Source organism: Micromys minutus, assembly GCF_963924665.1.
Source record: "Micromys minutus genome assembly, chromosome: 2".
In the NCBI taxonomy this organism is placed as follows: domain Eukaryota; kingdom Metazoa; phylum Chordata; class Mammalia; order Rodentia; family Muridae; genus Micromys; species Micromys minutus.
Genome location: NC_137971.1, coordinates 76,982,197 through 76,999,871, shown reverse-complemented (window position 1 = coordinate 76,999,871; position 17,675 = coordinate 76,982,197). Strand labels below are relative to the sequence as shown.

The window sequence follows — 17,675 nt, the reverse complement described above, 5'->3', positions numbered from 1 at the left end:
TCCCATTTTAGAATGCAGTCTCGAGGTCTGTACATGTAACCTGTTCACTGATATTACCTGGTTTAAGGAACAGGATTGTGCTGCTTGAATAGCAACAAGTAGGAGATTTGAGGAGATGAAGATTAAATGGGCTGTTTGAAATGGGCAGGCACCACAGGGTCTAACATAGCATCTGTTTCAATTATGCCTTCTCAAGATTTGACAGTTTGCTTCCTTTCATGAAATATCTTTGACCACTTCAGTCCTGAAGTATATTCTTCCTTTATTTACCTTGTATAAAAAAAGCCTTATTATTGTTAACCCATTTGGAATTAATTGTCTCTAATCTTGGTTTGTTCATGTTGTTTCATTATTTTAGACAGGATATTACTGTGTAGCCCAAGTTTGTTTTGAAGTTGAGATCCTTTTGGCTCCCTCCCAAATCAAATCACACAGGTACCTCACCATGCCTAGCTTCTCTTTGTGTTTTTATAACTATATGAAATCACATGTCTCATACCACACACACACACACACACACACACACACACACACACACACTTTACAAGTTGAAGCTGAGTCATAATATCCTTTTACCTTTACTGTGTTTAACCTGTATAGAGGCATGTCCTCTAAGGTTATTATTATTATTATTATTATTATTATTATTATTATTATTAAGAGGTAGGGGGTTTTGTGCATGCGCACGTGTGTTTGTGTGTGTGTGTGTGTGTGTGTGTGTGTGTGTGTGTGTGTGTGTGGTGTGAGTGTAGGCACATTTGTGCCAAAGCATGCACAGAAGTCAAAAAAGGATTGCTTTTTTTCCACAGAGGGTTCCCAGAGAGAATTCTGATCACTAGGCTTATACAGCCAGCATCTATATCCACTGAGCCATCCTGCTGACCTCCCTGAGAGGGTCACATTCTAATACACATTGCTATATCTTTGTTGTTTCAGGACCTTTAATTTCTGCCACTTTAAAACCCAGCATCGACCTACAGAATGACCCCATCATTCAAAAGTATGGCTATAAGAATGTGGGCTTGACTAGATCCCTTCTGACAAAAGAAGAAATGAGAACATTTCATTTTCCGTTACAAGGTTTGCTTAAAATTCCTTAACCTAATATCACTAACTTCATTTAAATACCTTTGTTGAAACTTTTTTTCTTGTTGCTTTTAGGATACTTTATTCTGTCTTGTAATTTGGAAATACTTTTAGTGTGGAATGTGTACAAAAGTGATGATTTTTAGGTTGTGTATAAGGTTATAAATATCAGTAAAATGTTTAAGGAAAGGGTTCCTTGTTTCTTTTGTTTGTGTCTTAGTCAGGGTTTCTATTCCTGCACAAACATCATGAGCAAAAAGCAAGTTGGGGAGGAAAGGGTTTATTCGGCTTACACTTCCATATTGCTGTTCATCACCAAAGGAAGTCAGGACTGGAACTCAAGCAGGCCAGGCAGGAAGCAGGAGCTGATGCAGAGGCCATGGAGGGATGTCACTTACTGGCTTGCTCAGCCTGCTTTCTTGGGCTGAACCCAGGTCTACCAGCAGAGAGATGACACCACCCACAATGGGCTGGGCCCTCCCCCCTTGATTACTAGTTGAGAAAATGCCTTACAGCTGGAGCTCATGGAGGCATTTCCTCAACTGAGGCTCCTTTCTCTGTGATAACTCCAGTTTGTGTCAAGTTCACACAAAACCAGCCAGTACAGTTTGTTTGTTTCGTTTTTATTTCAGATAGTATACTAGAAAGAATTGGTAATTCTTTAACATTTTAAGAGTTCTCCAAGTTGAGGAAATGTCTCAGTTGATGCATAAAACCATAATTCAGACCCCTTACATCATTGTCCCTTGCTTATAATTTCAGTACTCTGAAGGTGGACACAAGTGATCTCTAAAGCAAGCTGGTTAGTCAGATTTGCCAAATTGACGAGTTAGGTCCCATGGGAAACCCAATATATAAAAATAGAGGGCAATCAAAGAGTACGACATATTCAAACTCTGGGCTCCAGGCACATGTACCCACAAACAGAAACATGAATGTGCACAGAAACAACTACACTTGCTTATAGAAAAACCAATACATTTCATTACATTGAACCCTCATTGTTTTTGTTTTTTGCTTTGAAAATTTTTTTTCTATATAGTATATTCTGATCATGGTTTCTCCTTACCCAACTCTTCTCAGATTCTCCCATATACACATACAACTCCATGTACTTTCTTTCTCCCTCTTTAGTAACTAAACAAAACAAACAAGCAATAATAATAATAGTAACAATAATGATAATAATAATTTATCAAAGAAAAACTCAAAAAATACACATACACAAAAAATTTATACACAAAAATGGAAACTATAATATATAAGCAAAAGGCCAATAAGACAATAAATGCCCAAAGAAAGTACGGAGAGACAAAACATCTACAAACATACCATTGAGTTTGTATTGGCCATCAACTTCTAAGCATGTGGCCTGCCCTTAAGTGTGGTTAATATAGCCAGCAAAATTACGTGGGAGAGGATTACATTTTACTTTTCAAGCAGATATCACTTGAAAATAGCTTCTTGGTTAGAGATGGAAGCCCTTGTTTCCTTCCCCCTCTCATCTCAGGGACTCCATCTGGTCCGAACTTCTGCATGCTGCCACAGTCTCTTTGAGTTCATGTGTGTCAGTCAGCAGTGTTTCATTGATTATTTTGTTGTTATAATGTGATTTTCTTCCTCTTTTGAAAATTACTAGGTGAATTTGTTAGATTTTTTTTTTTTTTTTTTGATTTATGTGTTTTCTTGGACATGGTCGACATCTTCAGACTGAAATTCTCCTTCTACTGCCTTCTACAGAGCTGGATTGGCAGATAGAAGCTGCTTAAATTTAGTTTTGTCCTGTTTTATGTGTTTTTTTTCTCTATTGTCATTGCTAGTTTTCCTGGATATAGTTGTCTGGGCTGCCATCAGTGGTCTCGGAGTTTGTAAAACATTCATCTATCCAGGTCCTTCTGACTTTCAGAGTCTTTATTTAGAAGTAAGGTGTTTGCCTTTATGTGTTACTTGGTGTTTTCCTTTGCAGCTTGTAGTATTCTTTGTTGTTGTTATTGTTCTATACACTTAGTGTTTGATTGCTGTGTGCTATGGGGACATTTTTTTCTAGCCTTGTCTATTTTTCTTGTACCTTGATAGGCACCACTTCTTTAGGTTGGGGAATTTTTCTTTTATGATTTTGCTGAAAAAAAAATCTGTCTCTTTGAAGTAGAAAAACCTAATTTTTTTTCCATGTCTTGTAATCTGTTGGTGAACCTTACCTCTGAGGCTTTTTTTTTTTCTAAGTGTTTCATTTCCAGCTTTTTTCAGTTTAGGTTTTCTTTAGTGATTCTGTTTCTTAAATTCTACACCTATGTAATGAGACCTCATGTTGTAAATTGTTTGCATTACTTTGTTCCATTGTGCATGTTTTCACAGACTTCATTAGGAATTTATTCATATCCTCTTTACGGCCCTTGAACATATCCATAATTGGTATTTTAAAATCAGTGTGCTTCACTGATATTACATTTTTCAGTGCCTACTGGGCTCTGTTAGAAGCATATTGTCTTAACTGCCATTGATTGTGGTTTTTGTGCTGGTTTCTAGGCATTTGGAATTAGAGGGATGGAGGTGATTCTAGGTATTGGTTCTGTTTTGGCCTTTGTTTAGTGATTTTTCCATTCCTTGGTTTCTGTTGCCCTCTCTGAATCTTAGGAAAGTATTCCTGTCTGGTTCCTGGAAGAGAGTGCTTCCATAGGTCAGTGGATTGAAGAGGGGGATAGAACTGGAGAGAAAGAGCTGGAGGGAACTACAGAAAAGAGCCAGGGAATTCTGTCCAAGAGGCAGGGCCCCCATGGAATTGGGGGTATGATGAGAGAAGAAGCTTCTGCAGATAGGTTACAATAAGACAAAGTAATCTGGAAAAACGGGAATGAAAGGGTTGGGGGTGCCTTGGATCTGTACCAACAGCTAGAGTCTCCAGTAAATGAAGCTGAGGTGGGAGGAGCGGTGGCAAGCAGTTGTTACAGGGCTGAAGGTGAGAATGGAGAGCTGGCAATGGAAGAAAGGAAGGAGAGCAAGAATTTTCTACCTGAGTCCCAGCCCAGTGTGGCCACTGGGTGTCAGTGTTTCTAGGTATTTACAGATGACACAAAGGAATGAGGATGAGCTAGAAAGGCAGACAAGGGGATTCATAGGGAGGCCCTTACTGCTTTTACATCAAGCAGGTCTGTACTCCAGAGTTTTGGTCAATTCTGGAACAAGACTTTAGCAAAAATACTTGATTTTATTTTCCCTGCTTTCTTTGAATTAGTGCAGTAGTGATGATTAAATCTGGGTGGTGGTATTATTGTTTTTCTTTTTTCTAGAGTTGGGGCTCAAACACCAGGCTTTAGGCATATTAGGCACATTTTAAGTAACTGTAAGATATCTCTATTGCTAAATTTCCTTTTTTTAATAAAAAGACTTGGGTCACTGAGATTGCTCAGCAGGTAAAGGAACTTGCTGCTAAATCTGATCTGAGTTTGTTCAGATAACAAACTATAATTAATGGTAATGATAGACTGGGAAAATCAAACATACACATATACATACTCTAAATGTAATTTAAAAAATTTAAACCTCTTGGACCTAAGGAGGTGGCTTAGTTGGTAGTGGTAGTGTTTGTTTGCCATTCAAGCATAGAGACCTGAGTTAGAATCTCCAGCTTCTAAGCAGAAACCCAGGCGTAACAGAATGTGTTTGTTAATTCTAGCACTGAAAAGGTATATACAGGCAGATTCCTGGAACTTTCTGGACAATCAGCATAGCCAAATCAGTACGCTCTGGGTTTATTCAAGATCCTGTGTTGGAAAATAGGTTATGAATGATTAAGAAGCTATTTGATATTATTCTCTAACCTCTGTGCATAAGTACACACAGGAACATATGCATACATAATACATATGCTCGCTCTTTCTTTTTAAGATTTATTTATTTTCATGTATTTTTGCCTCCATGTATGTCTGTGCAAATGTACCAGATCCTCTGGAACAAGAGTTATAGATCGTTGTGAGCTGCCATATGGTTGCTGGGAATTGAAACTAGATCTTCTGGAAGCGCAGCCAGTGCTCTTAACCACTGATCCATTTCTCCAGCTCTGACCTCAATCCCACCCCTCTCTTCTTACTGTGGTATACATAATAGGACTTGGTATGTACCTTTGGTAGAGTACTTGCCTAGCACGCACAAAGCCCTGGATTGATTTCTTCAGTACTGCAGAAAATACATACATACATACATACATACATACATACATACATACATACATATATACAAATATTAAATTAGCATACCACACAGTTCACTCATTTATAAAGTGTATACTTCAGTATATTTACTATGTTCACAGAATTATGCAATCATAACTACCAATAATTTAATTACTTCAAAAGAAAAACCAATAGTGTAATTTTCCTGTCTTTCCTTAGTTATTTTTCTTATACCATGACCAAAGAAACTTATAAAAAATGCATTTAATTTGGGGCCTTAGAGTTCCAAGGGATTAGTATATGACTGTCAAGGTAGGGAGTATGGTGGAAGGTAGGCATAATGCTGGAGCAGTATCTGAGAGCTTATATATTGAGACAATGACCATGAAGAACACCAGCTGCAGCCTTTCGTTCCCCCTGCTCACAAGTCCTGTGGATCCCACATACCATCCCATTCTAATCCCCTCTCCTACTCTTCCTGTATTCTAGCCCCAACTCAAACAGGTACCTGTTCAAATTCAAGGGCAACCACTCTCAGGACAAAAAGCAATCTGAAGGCAGACCCACACCTCTCCTACTGCTACTGAGAGCAGCCTTGTCCCCAGCTCTATGGGTGGAACACTTTTCTCTCTAACCTCATAACCAATGGATCACAAAGACTTTATCCTTCAACCTTCCCTCCCTAAATTCATCCCAATTACCCAACCTCCAGTACCATCAGACATTTCCTGTGAACACACCAACTGAACAGGTCAGACAAACCAGGCAACACAGCTATCACATTCTTTGAAAATCCAGAGAGGAAACAGAAGCCGAGGAACAAAGTACCCACCCAACAATGACAAATCAGAAGTCAGTGTCTAGACCTTTAATCATCACAAACAAATAGGCCAGCATAAAGACAAACCAGAGCCCAGCTATCCTACCACAGCAGGCCCTGAATAGTCCAGCAAAGCTAAAGCACAAGAAAAGGACTTTAGAACAACATTTAGGAATATGATAGAGGTCATTAAAGAGGAAACAAATAAGTCTCTTAAAGAAATTCAAGAAAACACACTGTAAAAATATAAATGAAAGTGTTCAGACCTGGAAATGGAAAAAAAAAAGCAATAACATCCAAACTGAGGGAATTCTGGAAATGAAAATTATAGAAATTCAAACTGGAACTACAAAGGCACACTTCACCAACAGAATACAAGAGATGGAAGAGAGAATCTCAGGTGTTGAAGATATGATAGATTCTACTGGATAGAAGAAACTGATAAATCTAAAAAGCTTCTGATACAAATATCCAGGAAATCTGGTACACTCTGAAAAGATCAAACCTATAATAATAGGTACAGAGAAAGAGAAAACGTAGCTCAAAGCCCAGAAAATGTTTTCAGCAATATTGTAGAAGAAAATGTTCCTAATCTAAAAAAAGAAATGCCTGTAAAGGAGCAAAAAGTGTACAAAATACCAAATAGATTGGTCCAGAAAAGGAAGTCCCCTTGCCACATGACAATCAGAACATTAATTATACATAACAAACAAAGAATATTAAAAGCTACAAAGGAAAACGGCCAAGTAACCTGTAAAGACAGACCTGCTAGAATTATACCTAACTTCTCAGTGTAGACTCTTAAAAGCTGAAGGGTCTAGACACCTATGTTGCAGATTCTAAAAGACCACAGTTGTTAGCCTAGACTACTATACCCAAGTAAACATTCAATGACCATAGACGGAGAGAAATTAAGATACTCTATGATAAAACAAATTTAGATAATATCTGTCTAAAATGCAGCCTAACAGAGAGAGAGAGTACTAGAAATAATTTTTTTTTAAATCCCTCTAATCTAAGGAGGTTAATTTAATCAATGAAAGCACAAGATACAAACAACCTCAAACCAGCAAAATCAAAAGAAGGGAAACACCCACCACCAGCAGCAACAACAACATAATAGGAATTGGTCTTTATCTCCCAATATCAATGAATTCAATTTCCCAATAAAAAGACACAAAATTACAGAATGTGTGTAAAAACAAGATCCACCTTTCTGTTGTATACAAAAAACACATTTCAAAATCAAGGATAGTCATTCTGAGGGTGAAGGGTTAGAAGAAGCTATCCCAAGCAAATGGACATAACAAGTGAACTGGTGTAGTCATTTTAATATCTGACAAAATAAACTTCAAGTTAGAACTAATCAAGAGATAGGACACTACATACTCACTAAGAGAAAAATATATCAAGACATTTCAATTTTTAAAATCTATGCCCCAAACACAGGAACACCCGAGTTTGTAAAAGAAATACTACTACAACTTAAATTACATATTGACCCTGATAGTGGAAGACTTCAATATCCCACTCTCACCAGTGGACAGTTCATTCAGTGAAATACTGGAAGTAACAGATGTTAAAACCTGTCTTAGTTAGAGTTTCTACTGCTGTGAAGAGATACCACGACCAAGGCAACTTTTATAAAGGAAAACACTTAATAGGAGCTGACTACAGTTTCAGAGTTTTAGTCCATTATTATGACAGAAAGCATGCCAATGTGCAGGCAGTGTGCTGAAGGAGCTGAGTGTTCTATATCTTGATCTGCAGGCCTCAGAAGAACACTGCCAATTAGGCAGTAGATTGAACATAGGAGTCCTCAAAGGCCAACTTGACAATGACACTTTCTCCAGTAAGATCAGAACTTATTCTAACACAGCCATACCTCCTTGTGGGTCAGACATTTAAACACATGAATCTGTAAGGGCCACACCTATTCAAAACACTACACCAAGGTAGCTAAAATAATTCTGAACAATAAAAGAACTGCTGGAGATATTGCTATCCTTGACTTTTAAGCTGTATTATTGTGCTATTATAATAAAGACTGCATGATGTTGACATAAAAACAGAAATGTTGACCAATTGAATTGAAGATCCAAACTTAAATTCAAACACATATAGTTACCTTTTTTTTTTACACTATATAACAGAAAATAGAAAGTATCTTCAATAAATGGTGTGGCTCAAACTGGTTGTGTGTAAAAGAATGCAAGTAGATCTATATCTATCACCCTGCACAAAACTCAAGTCCAAGTGGATCAAAGACTTCAACATAAAATCAGATACGCTGAATCTGATAGAAGAGAAAGTGGGAATAGCCTTGAACACATTATCATAGTAGATGGCTTTCTGAACAAAAACCCATTAGCATAAACATTAATATCAATAATCAATAAGTAGGGCCTTATGAAATTTGAAAAGCTTCTATAAATATCAACCTGACAAAAGAGGCATGCTATAGAATAGGACAAGTTTTTTTTTTTTTTTATCAACTCTATATCTGATAGAGATCTACTATCCAAAATATCAAAGAATTCAAGAAACAAAATAATCCAATTTAAAAAACAGGATACAGAACTAAATAGAATTCTCCATAGAGGAATTTCAAATGGCTGTGAAACAAATGTTCAACATTCTTATCAATCAGGGAAATGCAAACTAAAACTACTTTGAGATTCCATCTTATACCTGTCAGAGTGTTTAAGATCAGTAACACACCTCATGCTGGTGGGTGTGTGGAATAAGGGGAACACTTGCGTATAGTTGGTGGATATGTAAACTTATACAACCACTCTGGAAATCAGTATGGTGGTTCCTTGAGATCTACCTCAAGATTCTACTATGCCACTTGGGCATATACACAAATGATATACTATTCTGGATGGAACTAGAAATCATTCTGAGGGAGGTAACACTGACCCAGACAGAGAAATATGGTATATACTCACTTGTAAACCGATAATAGCTATATATAAATAATTACCACGCTGCAGTTCATAGACCTAGAGAGGTTAGGTTAAGAGAAGGGATTTAGGGGTCTACCTGAGAGGGAGAAATAAAATAGATTTTATAGGTGAACTGGGAGGCAGGTGGAGATGTAGTGGAAGGAGAGAGTGAAGGGAGAGACTGTTAGATTTGGGGTGCATTTGGGAGTTGGTGTGCAAATCTAGTGCAGTGGAAACTTCCTGGAATCTATGAAGGTGATCCTAATGATGATCCCTAATAAAAGAGGATACAGTCTCAAGTTTCCATCTCTTGAAACCAGGTGAGGTTTCCAGTGGCAGGACTAGGTTACATTGAGTTGTTTTGTTGGTCAAGGAGGTCCCATGGAAACCTCCAAACAACCCATGCTGTATGCTAAGACAAAAGATTACTCTCTGCAAATGACAGCAGGGCCCCATTTCTGAGGATAACTCCCACATAAAGAGGACAAACTGGTGCCTGTATGGAGCTCTCACCCCTTTGTTCTAGTCTCTGAAATAGGAAGCTGCTTTGCGACATGCTAAAAGAAGCATGCACACCAACTCAGCCACAAAATCTTTGGCCTACAACCTGTCCTGCCTACAAAATATGGTAGGGCAATGGTGACCCAGAACTTGTAGGAGAAACCAACCAACATCTAATCTGACCTAAGGCCACTCCATGAGAAGGAAACCATACCCAACACTGCTTGGGGAACCAAGAACCAGAGACTAAATAGCCCAGAGGCTTAGGGTAAAACCAAATATTAATGGTCTTTAAAAAGAAAAATCAATAAATGATTTCTAATGGTGCTCTGCTATACCCATATATCAGTGCCTTTATTCATTCATCATCAGAGAGGCTTTCTTCAGCAGCAGATAAAGCCAGATTCAGAAATCTACAACCAGATATGCAAAGAGAGTCTGAATTTGAGGTCTTCATCAAATTCCTTAGAGCTTAGGGAATCTCACAGGAGAGGAGGTAGAAAGAGAGGACACCAGGAGAACAAGGCCCTCTTCTGAATAAACTAAGCAAGGCACATATGAGCTCACAGAGACTGAAGAAGTAAGCACAAGGCTTACACTAAGGGCCCTGTGCGTATACTATAGCTATTACCTTAGTATTTTTATGGGACTCCTGACTGAGACTGAGGTAGGCCCTGACTCTGCCTGCTTGTTGAGACTCTTTTCCTTCTGTTGATTTGCTATGTCTAGTTTCAATATGAAAGTTTTTCTTTCATCTTACTATATTTTATTTGGTCATGTTTGGTTATCTCTTTGAAGCCTATTCTTTTCTAATGAGAGACAGAAAGGGAGTGGATTGGGAGATGGGGTATAGTACCAGCAATTTAAGCCACTAGTTTACAAATAAATGAGACTCAGACTATATAGTTAATTTATTTGGCCTTGACAATTACTGGGCGGTTACCCCCAGTGTACTCCAAATTCTTGCTGTTTCTCCTAGCCATGTGTTCATCTTCCATCTCTCTTCATGGCTGCTTCTTCTCTTCTCCTATTCTTCCTTCTGCTCTTCCCTCTCTCCTCCAACTCCAAACCCACCTACCTCATCTCTGTAACCAATTTTATTTAACCAGTAGTTTTAAATCAAGGAACAGGTTCGCATAACAAAAGCTTATAAACATGAGAATTCACTCATAAACTTAGACCTCCCTTCAGGTATAGAATTTAGCATTACATTATATAAAACAACAGACCAAACCTCAATAGAGGGGAGATGGGGAGGTGGGGAGATAGAGAAACTGGGAGAATTGTGTGCATGGGGGGGGACTATAATTAGGATATATTAAATGAGAAAATCCATTTTCAATAAAACTAAGAGAATAAGGGCATCTTACAGTGGCCACATTACTGAAGAAAATGTCTCTTCCTCCCCTAGCAACTATTACCTGTAGACTTTCAGGAGGTAAAAACTAGTCCAGAGGTTTCATGCTTTTCTTTAATTCTGTCAGATAGTTGCTTCATCAACTTTGTAAAAGTAGAAATCATTAATGACTCAAATGTTTGGACCTCTGAACTGTACATTCCTAGTTGTCGACTCAGTGTATATAACAGAGTTCCCAGAACCTGTACTGAACCTCTAGAGGGAAATTTGAGTTTATGATTCTAAGAAATTGAAGAATATTTCTGAATAGTGACTTAAGGAAAATCTCGGTGATAGAGTTAGGTATAAGGGAAAAGTTGCTTAGATTTCTGCCTGCTATGGTCTTTTTTAGATCTGGATTTCACTATGGTGAAATAACTTCTATTTTCACTTTATTTAGGAAAGAAAAATGTCACATGGAGTCATTTGTACATGTTATTCTTTCTCTCCTAGTATCTACATGGGGAGTGTCCAATAACTTCTCATAAGAAGAAAGAATTTTTGCTAGGTAACAAGGACTTTCAGGCCCAGGCCCCAGTCCTTCAAAACTGCAGCCTTCAATAGTCACTCAGAATGTAACAATGAATGAATGAAAACTTACAAGAGAGTTTGCTTCTTATTTATTCTTTATAATTCACGTAACACAGAGAATGTTTCCAGTGCATATGTTATTTCAGTTTCTCTGGATAAATTGCCAAAGTGTTATTTATTATCGCTAATAAATATTTACTTTCTTTTTCTTCCTAGGGTCTCCTAACTGTGAAAACTTTATCTTCTCCAAGTACACTGGTTTAGTAACAGACAGCAGTCCCCTCTTTGGACTTGACTGTGAAGTGGTAGGTAATGCTTTTGATTTTTTTTTTAGAGCATGTTTCAAACAAGAATGTAAAATGATTTCTTGAGTTCAGTGCACCAAGGAACCCATGCCTTTCAGTTCCAGCTTTTTTGTTTCAGTATCTGAAAGTAGGTGCCTTTAAAAAAAATTGGTTCTGTATTCCAAATGAAAACAGTGGCTTTGAGTTTTTGGAGTAGTTTCTTTATTTAGTAAAAAAAACTTCCATTATCAGAACAGACTGGTTTTTTTTTGAACAAATATTCTATACTGTGACTGAAACAAAGACTCTACTTAATTATCATTGGCTTAGATTTTGCACATTGAAGATTAGAAATAGGATTTTCCTGCTGATTTAATAACTTTCCCCAAAACAAGTCCATCCTTTTCCTATGGTGCTGGCAAATAGATCTTTAATTCTTGTTAGTTTGTATCCTGATCCTCCCTGTTGGTAGCTGTCACTTTGAGTCTTCTTAACCCCTCTTTGCCTTAGTTTATCCCCCTATGAAGTAGGTAATAAGGCTATGCTATAAATTTAGAGAGTAGTAAAAGTGGTGGTTCTTGGCCATAATGGTAGGTAATAATAGTTTATAGATGATAGGCACATTATGATTGATATTGTTATCTCCATTAAAAAATAAATAAAACAGGATTTCAGGTTGACTTTGAATTTTGATCTGGCCATTCATCTACCTCAAAAAATTAAAAAACAAAATCCAGAGCAATTGTATTGCATTGCTTTCATTAATCATAATGTTCAGCAAATACCCCTGCTTCAGTTTCATCCCTACTGGATCCTGTAGTAAGCAAACATCTTTGCAGTTGCTGACAGGGATCCTTGTGGCTGAGGGTAGGTGGATGCTGATACAGTGAATATAATAAGGGGAAGCAATGACTTTTGCAGTTAAGCACCCTGAATGCATTTTCTCTTATAGTGCCTTACATCAGTGGGGAAAGAACTAACACGCATTTCACTGTCTTATGGATGAACTTGTCAAGCCTGATTTCATGACTCTTGACTACCTTACTAGGTATTCTTTATCTCACCTGCCTGGTTCTTTCTACAGCTATCACTCCAGGATAGAATATGACTTAATAGGAATTTCCCACAGCTTCTGCTACTTGGGTTTTATCTCTTATTTTCAAATAAACAGCTGCTGAAATTGTACTGTCAGTGTATGATACTTTTACCCTTGTTCTTCACTTTTATTGTGACGTCAGCAGAATATTATCTGTGTTATCTTAGAGTCTTGCAGTTGTATGTTTCTTAGCAACTGCCACATAGCTGGAGAAGTAGTTTTGGGTTCTGGCAACATCTTGTTTGAGTATCTGCATACAATCATTTGTCAGTCAAATGATGTCAATGCTTAATTTATTTTGACTCCCCAAACAAATATTTTTTATGACAGAAATTTGAAGCCCTAAATTTTAGTCTGCACCCCACCCCCTTCTTAAGTCAGGGTCTCACTATGTAGCCTGACTTGGCACTTGCTGTCTAAACCAAACGGGCCTTTAATACACGGAGATCCATCTGCTTTTGCCCCCCACTTGCTGGGGTTAAAGTCTTGTACCATCACATCTGACCAATTTTAGTCTTGTAATTTTGATATTTTTCAAAGATTAGCATAAAACTTCAGAAGTACACAGTGACTGGACAAAGGAAAGAACAGTGAGACATTACCATTTTTGTTGACTGAAGTTGTACCCAGCCATTCATGTATACTTAGGCATAGAAAGACCTAATGCCAATAATATAAAGGCTGTTCAAGTAGCAGACCTGATAATTGATTTTTTTTCCTAGAAAATATTCATATACAGCAAAAGGTGTGTCATGGTATTATAAAAAAGATGAAAATATAAATGTCGTTTTAAAAGACAATGCAAATGTCAATTAAAGGATTAGTTCTTTTTAAGCTGCAAAATAGAATACTCTTAACCATTTAAAGGGATGTGCTAAAATTAATTTATTGATATACATATCACAAAACAGCATATATGAAATATATATAAATGTATACATACTAAAAATATGGAAGAGGCTGAGCAGTGGTGGCACACACCTTTAATCCCAGCATTTGAGAGGCAGAGGCAGATAGATATTTGTGATTTCAAGGCCAGCCCAGTGTATAGAGTGAGGTATAGAACAGCCAAGGCTACACAGAGAAACCTAGTCTTAAAAGAAAAAAAGTGGGGATTTACTAAAATACAAAAAGTTATAATCTTTAGATTATAAAGCTATATAGCTATTTTATTATTTTTATTGTTTATTTTTATGATTATATATTTTAAATTTTATTTATTTTGTGTATATGAGTGTTCTATCTGTATATATACATGCATGCCAAAAGAACACATCAGAACACATTATAGATGGTTGTGAGCCACCATGTGGTTGCTGGGAATTTAACTCAAGAACCTCAAGAAGAGCTGCCAGTACTCTTAACTGCTAAGCCATCTCTCCAGCCCTTGAGATTATATATGTATTTTTTTTTATTTTATAAAATACTATTATAGCTCACAACATTTGTTACATAATAAAAATGATGAATACACAATTTTTTTCTTGTCTTTCTTCTAAGAAGGACAGAGGCTTCAACATTTTGGCCTTTCTTCTTTTTGAGCTTCATAAGGTCTGTGAGTTGTTTCTTGGGTATTCAGAGCTTTCTGGGGCTAGTATTCAATTATCAGTGACTGTATATTATGTGTTTGCTTTTGTGACTGGGTTACCTCACTCCGGATGATATTCTCTAGTTCCACCCATTTGCCTAGGAATTTTGTAAAATCATTGTTTCTAATAGCTGAGTAGTACTCAGTTCTGTGAATGTATCACACTTTCTGTATCTATTCCTCTGTTGAACGACATCTGGGTTCTTTCCAGCTTCTGGCTATTATAAATAAGGCTGCTGTGAACATGGTGGAGCATGTGTCTTTATTATATGTTGGAACATCTTTTGGGTATATCCCCAGAAGTGGAATAGCTGGATCTTCAGACAGTACTATGTCCAGTTTTCTAAGGAACCAACGACTAATTTCCAGAGTGGTTGTACCAGCTTACAACCCCACCAACAGTGGAGGAGTGTTCCTCTTTCTCCACATCCTCACCAGCATCTGCTGTCATCTGAGTTTTTGATCTTAGCTATTCTGACTAGTGTGAGGTGGAATCTCAGAGTTGTTGTTATTTGCATTTCCCTGATGACTAGGGATGTTGAGCATTTCTTTAAGTGCTTATCGGCCATTCGGTATTCCTCAGTTGAGAGTTCTTTGTTTAGCTCTGTACCCATTTTTTAAAATAGGCTTGTTTGATTCTCTGGAGTCTAACATCTGGAGTTCTTTGTATATATTGGATATTAGACCTCTATCAGATGTGGGATTATAAAGATCCTTTCCCAGTCTGTTAGCTGCCGTTTTGTTTTCTTGACACTGTCCTTTGCCTTATAGAAGCTTTGCAATTTCATGAGTTCCCATTTGTTGATTCTTGATCTTAGAGCATAGGCCTTGGTGTTCTGTTCAGGAAAATTTCCCCTGTGCCTATGTGTTCTAAGCTCTTTCCCCACTTTCTTTTCTAAATAGTTTCAGTGTACCTGGTTTTATGTGAAGATCTTTGATCCACTTGCACTTGAGCTTTGTATAAGGAGATAAGAAAGGATCTATTTTCATTCTTCTGCATGCTGACTGCCAGTTGAACCAACACCACTTGTTGAAGAGGCTGTCCTTTTTCCATTAAATGTTTTTAGCTCCTTTGTCAAAGATCAAGTGACCATAGGTGTGTGGGTTCATTTCTGGGTCTTCATTTCTGTTCCATTGATCTACCTGCCTATTTCTGTACCAATACCATGAGGTTTTTATCGCAATTGCTTTGTAATATAGCTTGAGGTCAGAGATGGTGATTCCCGCAGAAGTTTTCTTGTTGAGAATAGATTTAGATATTCTAGGTTTTTTTGTTATTCCAGATGACTTTCCAAATTGCTCTTTCTACCTCTATGAAGAATTGAGTTGGGATTTTGATGGGAATTGTTGCATTGAATCTGTAGATTGCTTTTGGTAAAATGGCCATTTTTATAATGTTAATCCTTCTAATCCATAAACATGGGAGATCTTTCCATCTTCTGAGATCTTCTTCAATTTCCTTCTTCAGAGATTTGAAGTTCTTATCATACAGATCTTTCACTTCCTTAGTTAGGGTCACACCAAGGTATTTCATATTGTTTATGACTGTTGTGAAGGGTATCTTTTCCCTAATTTCTTTCTCAGCATGTTTATTCTTTGAGTAGAGGAAGGCTACTGATTTGTTTGGGTTAATTTTATGTTCAACCACTTTGCTGAAGTTGTTTATCAGCAATAAAAGTTCGCTGGTGGAATTTTTGGGATCACTTAAGTATACTATCATGTCATCAGCAAATAGTGATATTTTGACTTCTTTCTTTCTGATTTGTATCCCTTTGACTTCCTTTTGCTGTGTAATTGCTCTGGCTAGGACTTCCAGTACTATGTTGAATAGGTAGGGGGAGAGTGGGCAGCCTTGTCTAGTCCCTGATTTTAGTGGGATTGCTTTCAAGGTCTCACTACTTAGTTTGGTGTTGGTTACTGGTTTGCTGTATATTACATTTGCTATGTTTAGGTATGGGCCTTGGATTCCTGCTCTTTCCAAGATATTATATTTTAATTTTACCATTTCTCCTTTCCCTTTTCTTCTTCCGACTCTCCTATGTTCCACTCCCTGCTCTTCTTCAAATTCTTGTCTTCTTTGTTTACCAATATTTATTGCATGCATATATCTACTTGTATATACATATAAATTCCCAAATATAAGTTATTCTTGTATATGTTTTCAAACCTCTCTGTTTGGCATTAGAAAACCAATTTATAAGTGCTTCCCTGAAAAAGGCCATCTCTCCAAATTCCAGCATTCCTTAGTTACCTGTAGTCTTTTGTGTAGGGTTGAGGCCTCCTTGTCTCCCCTCCCCGCAACTCCTGTACAATTTTGCACGTTCATTGGTGCTTCTTTGTTAAACTTACATTTGGGATATTATGTTGTTGAGACTTTATAGGTGTTGCTTCTGACATCAAAGTCTCTGATCAGCTCTTACAATCATTCCATTCTTTCTTTCACAGTGTTCTCAGAGCCGTAGGTATGGGAGTGTATTGTAGATATATCCCCTGGGATAGGGGTCACACCTCTGTGTTTATTTGATTGGTTGTAGCTTTCTGTAGTGATGCCTGTCTGTTTCAAAGAGAGGTTTCCTTGATTAGGGGTGAAAACTATACTTATCTGTAGGTATAAGAACAAATGTTTATAGATTATTGTTAGCGATTATGCTGGTTATAGATGAGGGATTGGTGGTTGTAGATTCTTCTCCAGTAGTCAATGAGATTACTAACACTGATTTATCAGCTAGGTTTCCAGTACCAGGAATGTTATCCCTCTTGTTGAGTGGGCCTTAAGTCCAATTAGAGAGCTGTTGATTACCATCAAGGTATGTGGACCACTACTGCAGCCATAGGGTTATCCTGGTATGGTAGTGATATGGTTCATAAGTACCCTAGCTATTAGTTGTCTCTTTTTTGAAAGTTTTCATAGTACCCAAAGGTACTATGGAAGCTGGTCCTGAGGGGGGGGTGGGGGGAGCATTCAGGTCAGTTTCAACTCAGGGGTGTCTGGTCCCTGTTTCAGAAGTGCATATGTCTTCAGAAATAGGGACTTAACTTCTGTCTCAGCAGGTAATCTAGAGCAACAGCAACAGGCTATATGTTGTATGAGTCTCTTTGTCTTGGGCAAATGGAGCCCTATTTAGTAAATCCTGTCTTATATCTACATCATGTAGAGTGCTGTCCAGAGTTTTCTTCTGTTTAATGATTGATTTTTGAACTTCCTCTGCTTATTTAGATTTTCAGCTTTTTTATAATAGGTGTTATTAAATATAAT

The 17,675-nt window shown here is 37.4% G+C and overlaps 1 protein-coding gene across 1 annotated transcript in view; it reads left to right on the top strand.

Moving 5' to 3' along the window:
• The window catches only part of REXO5 (RNA exonuclease 5), a gene marked incomplete at its 5' end in the record, with an annotated part of 66,460 nt that overhangs the window by 13,973 nt on the left and 34,812 nt on the right, over positions 1 to 17,675 (top strand). Inside the window, 4 exon segments of the mRNA XM_080913011.1 lie at positions 937 to 1,080; positions 11,668 to 11,756; positions 12,688 to 12,725; positions 12,727 to 12,783. Of these exon segments, the coding sequence (XP_080769137.1) occupies positions 937 to 1,080; positions 11,668 to 11,756; positions 12,688 to 12,725; positions 12,727 to 12,783 (328 nt within the window).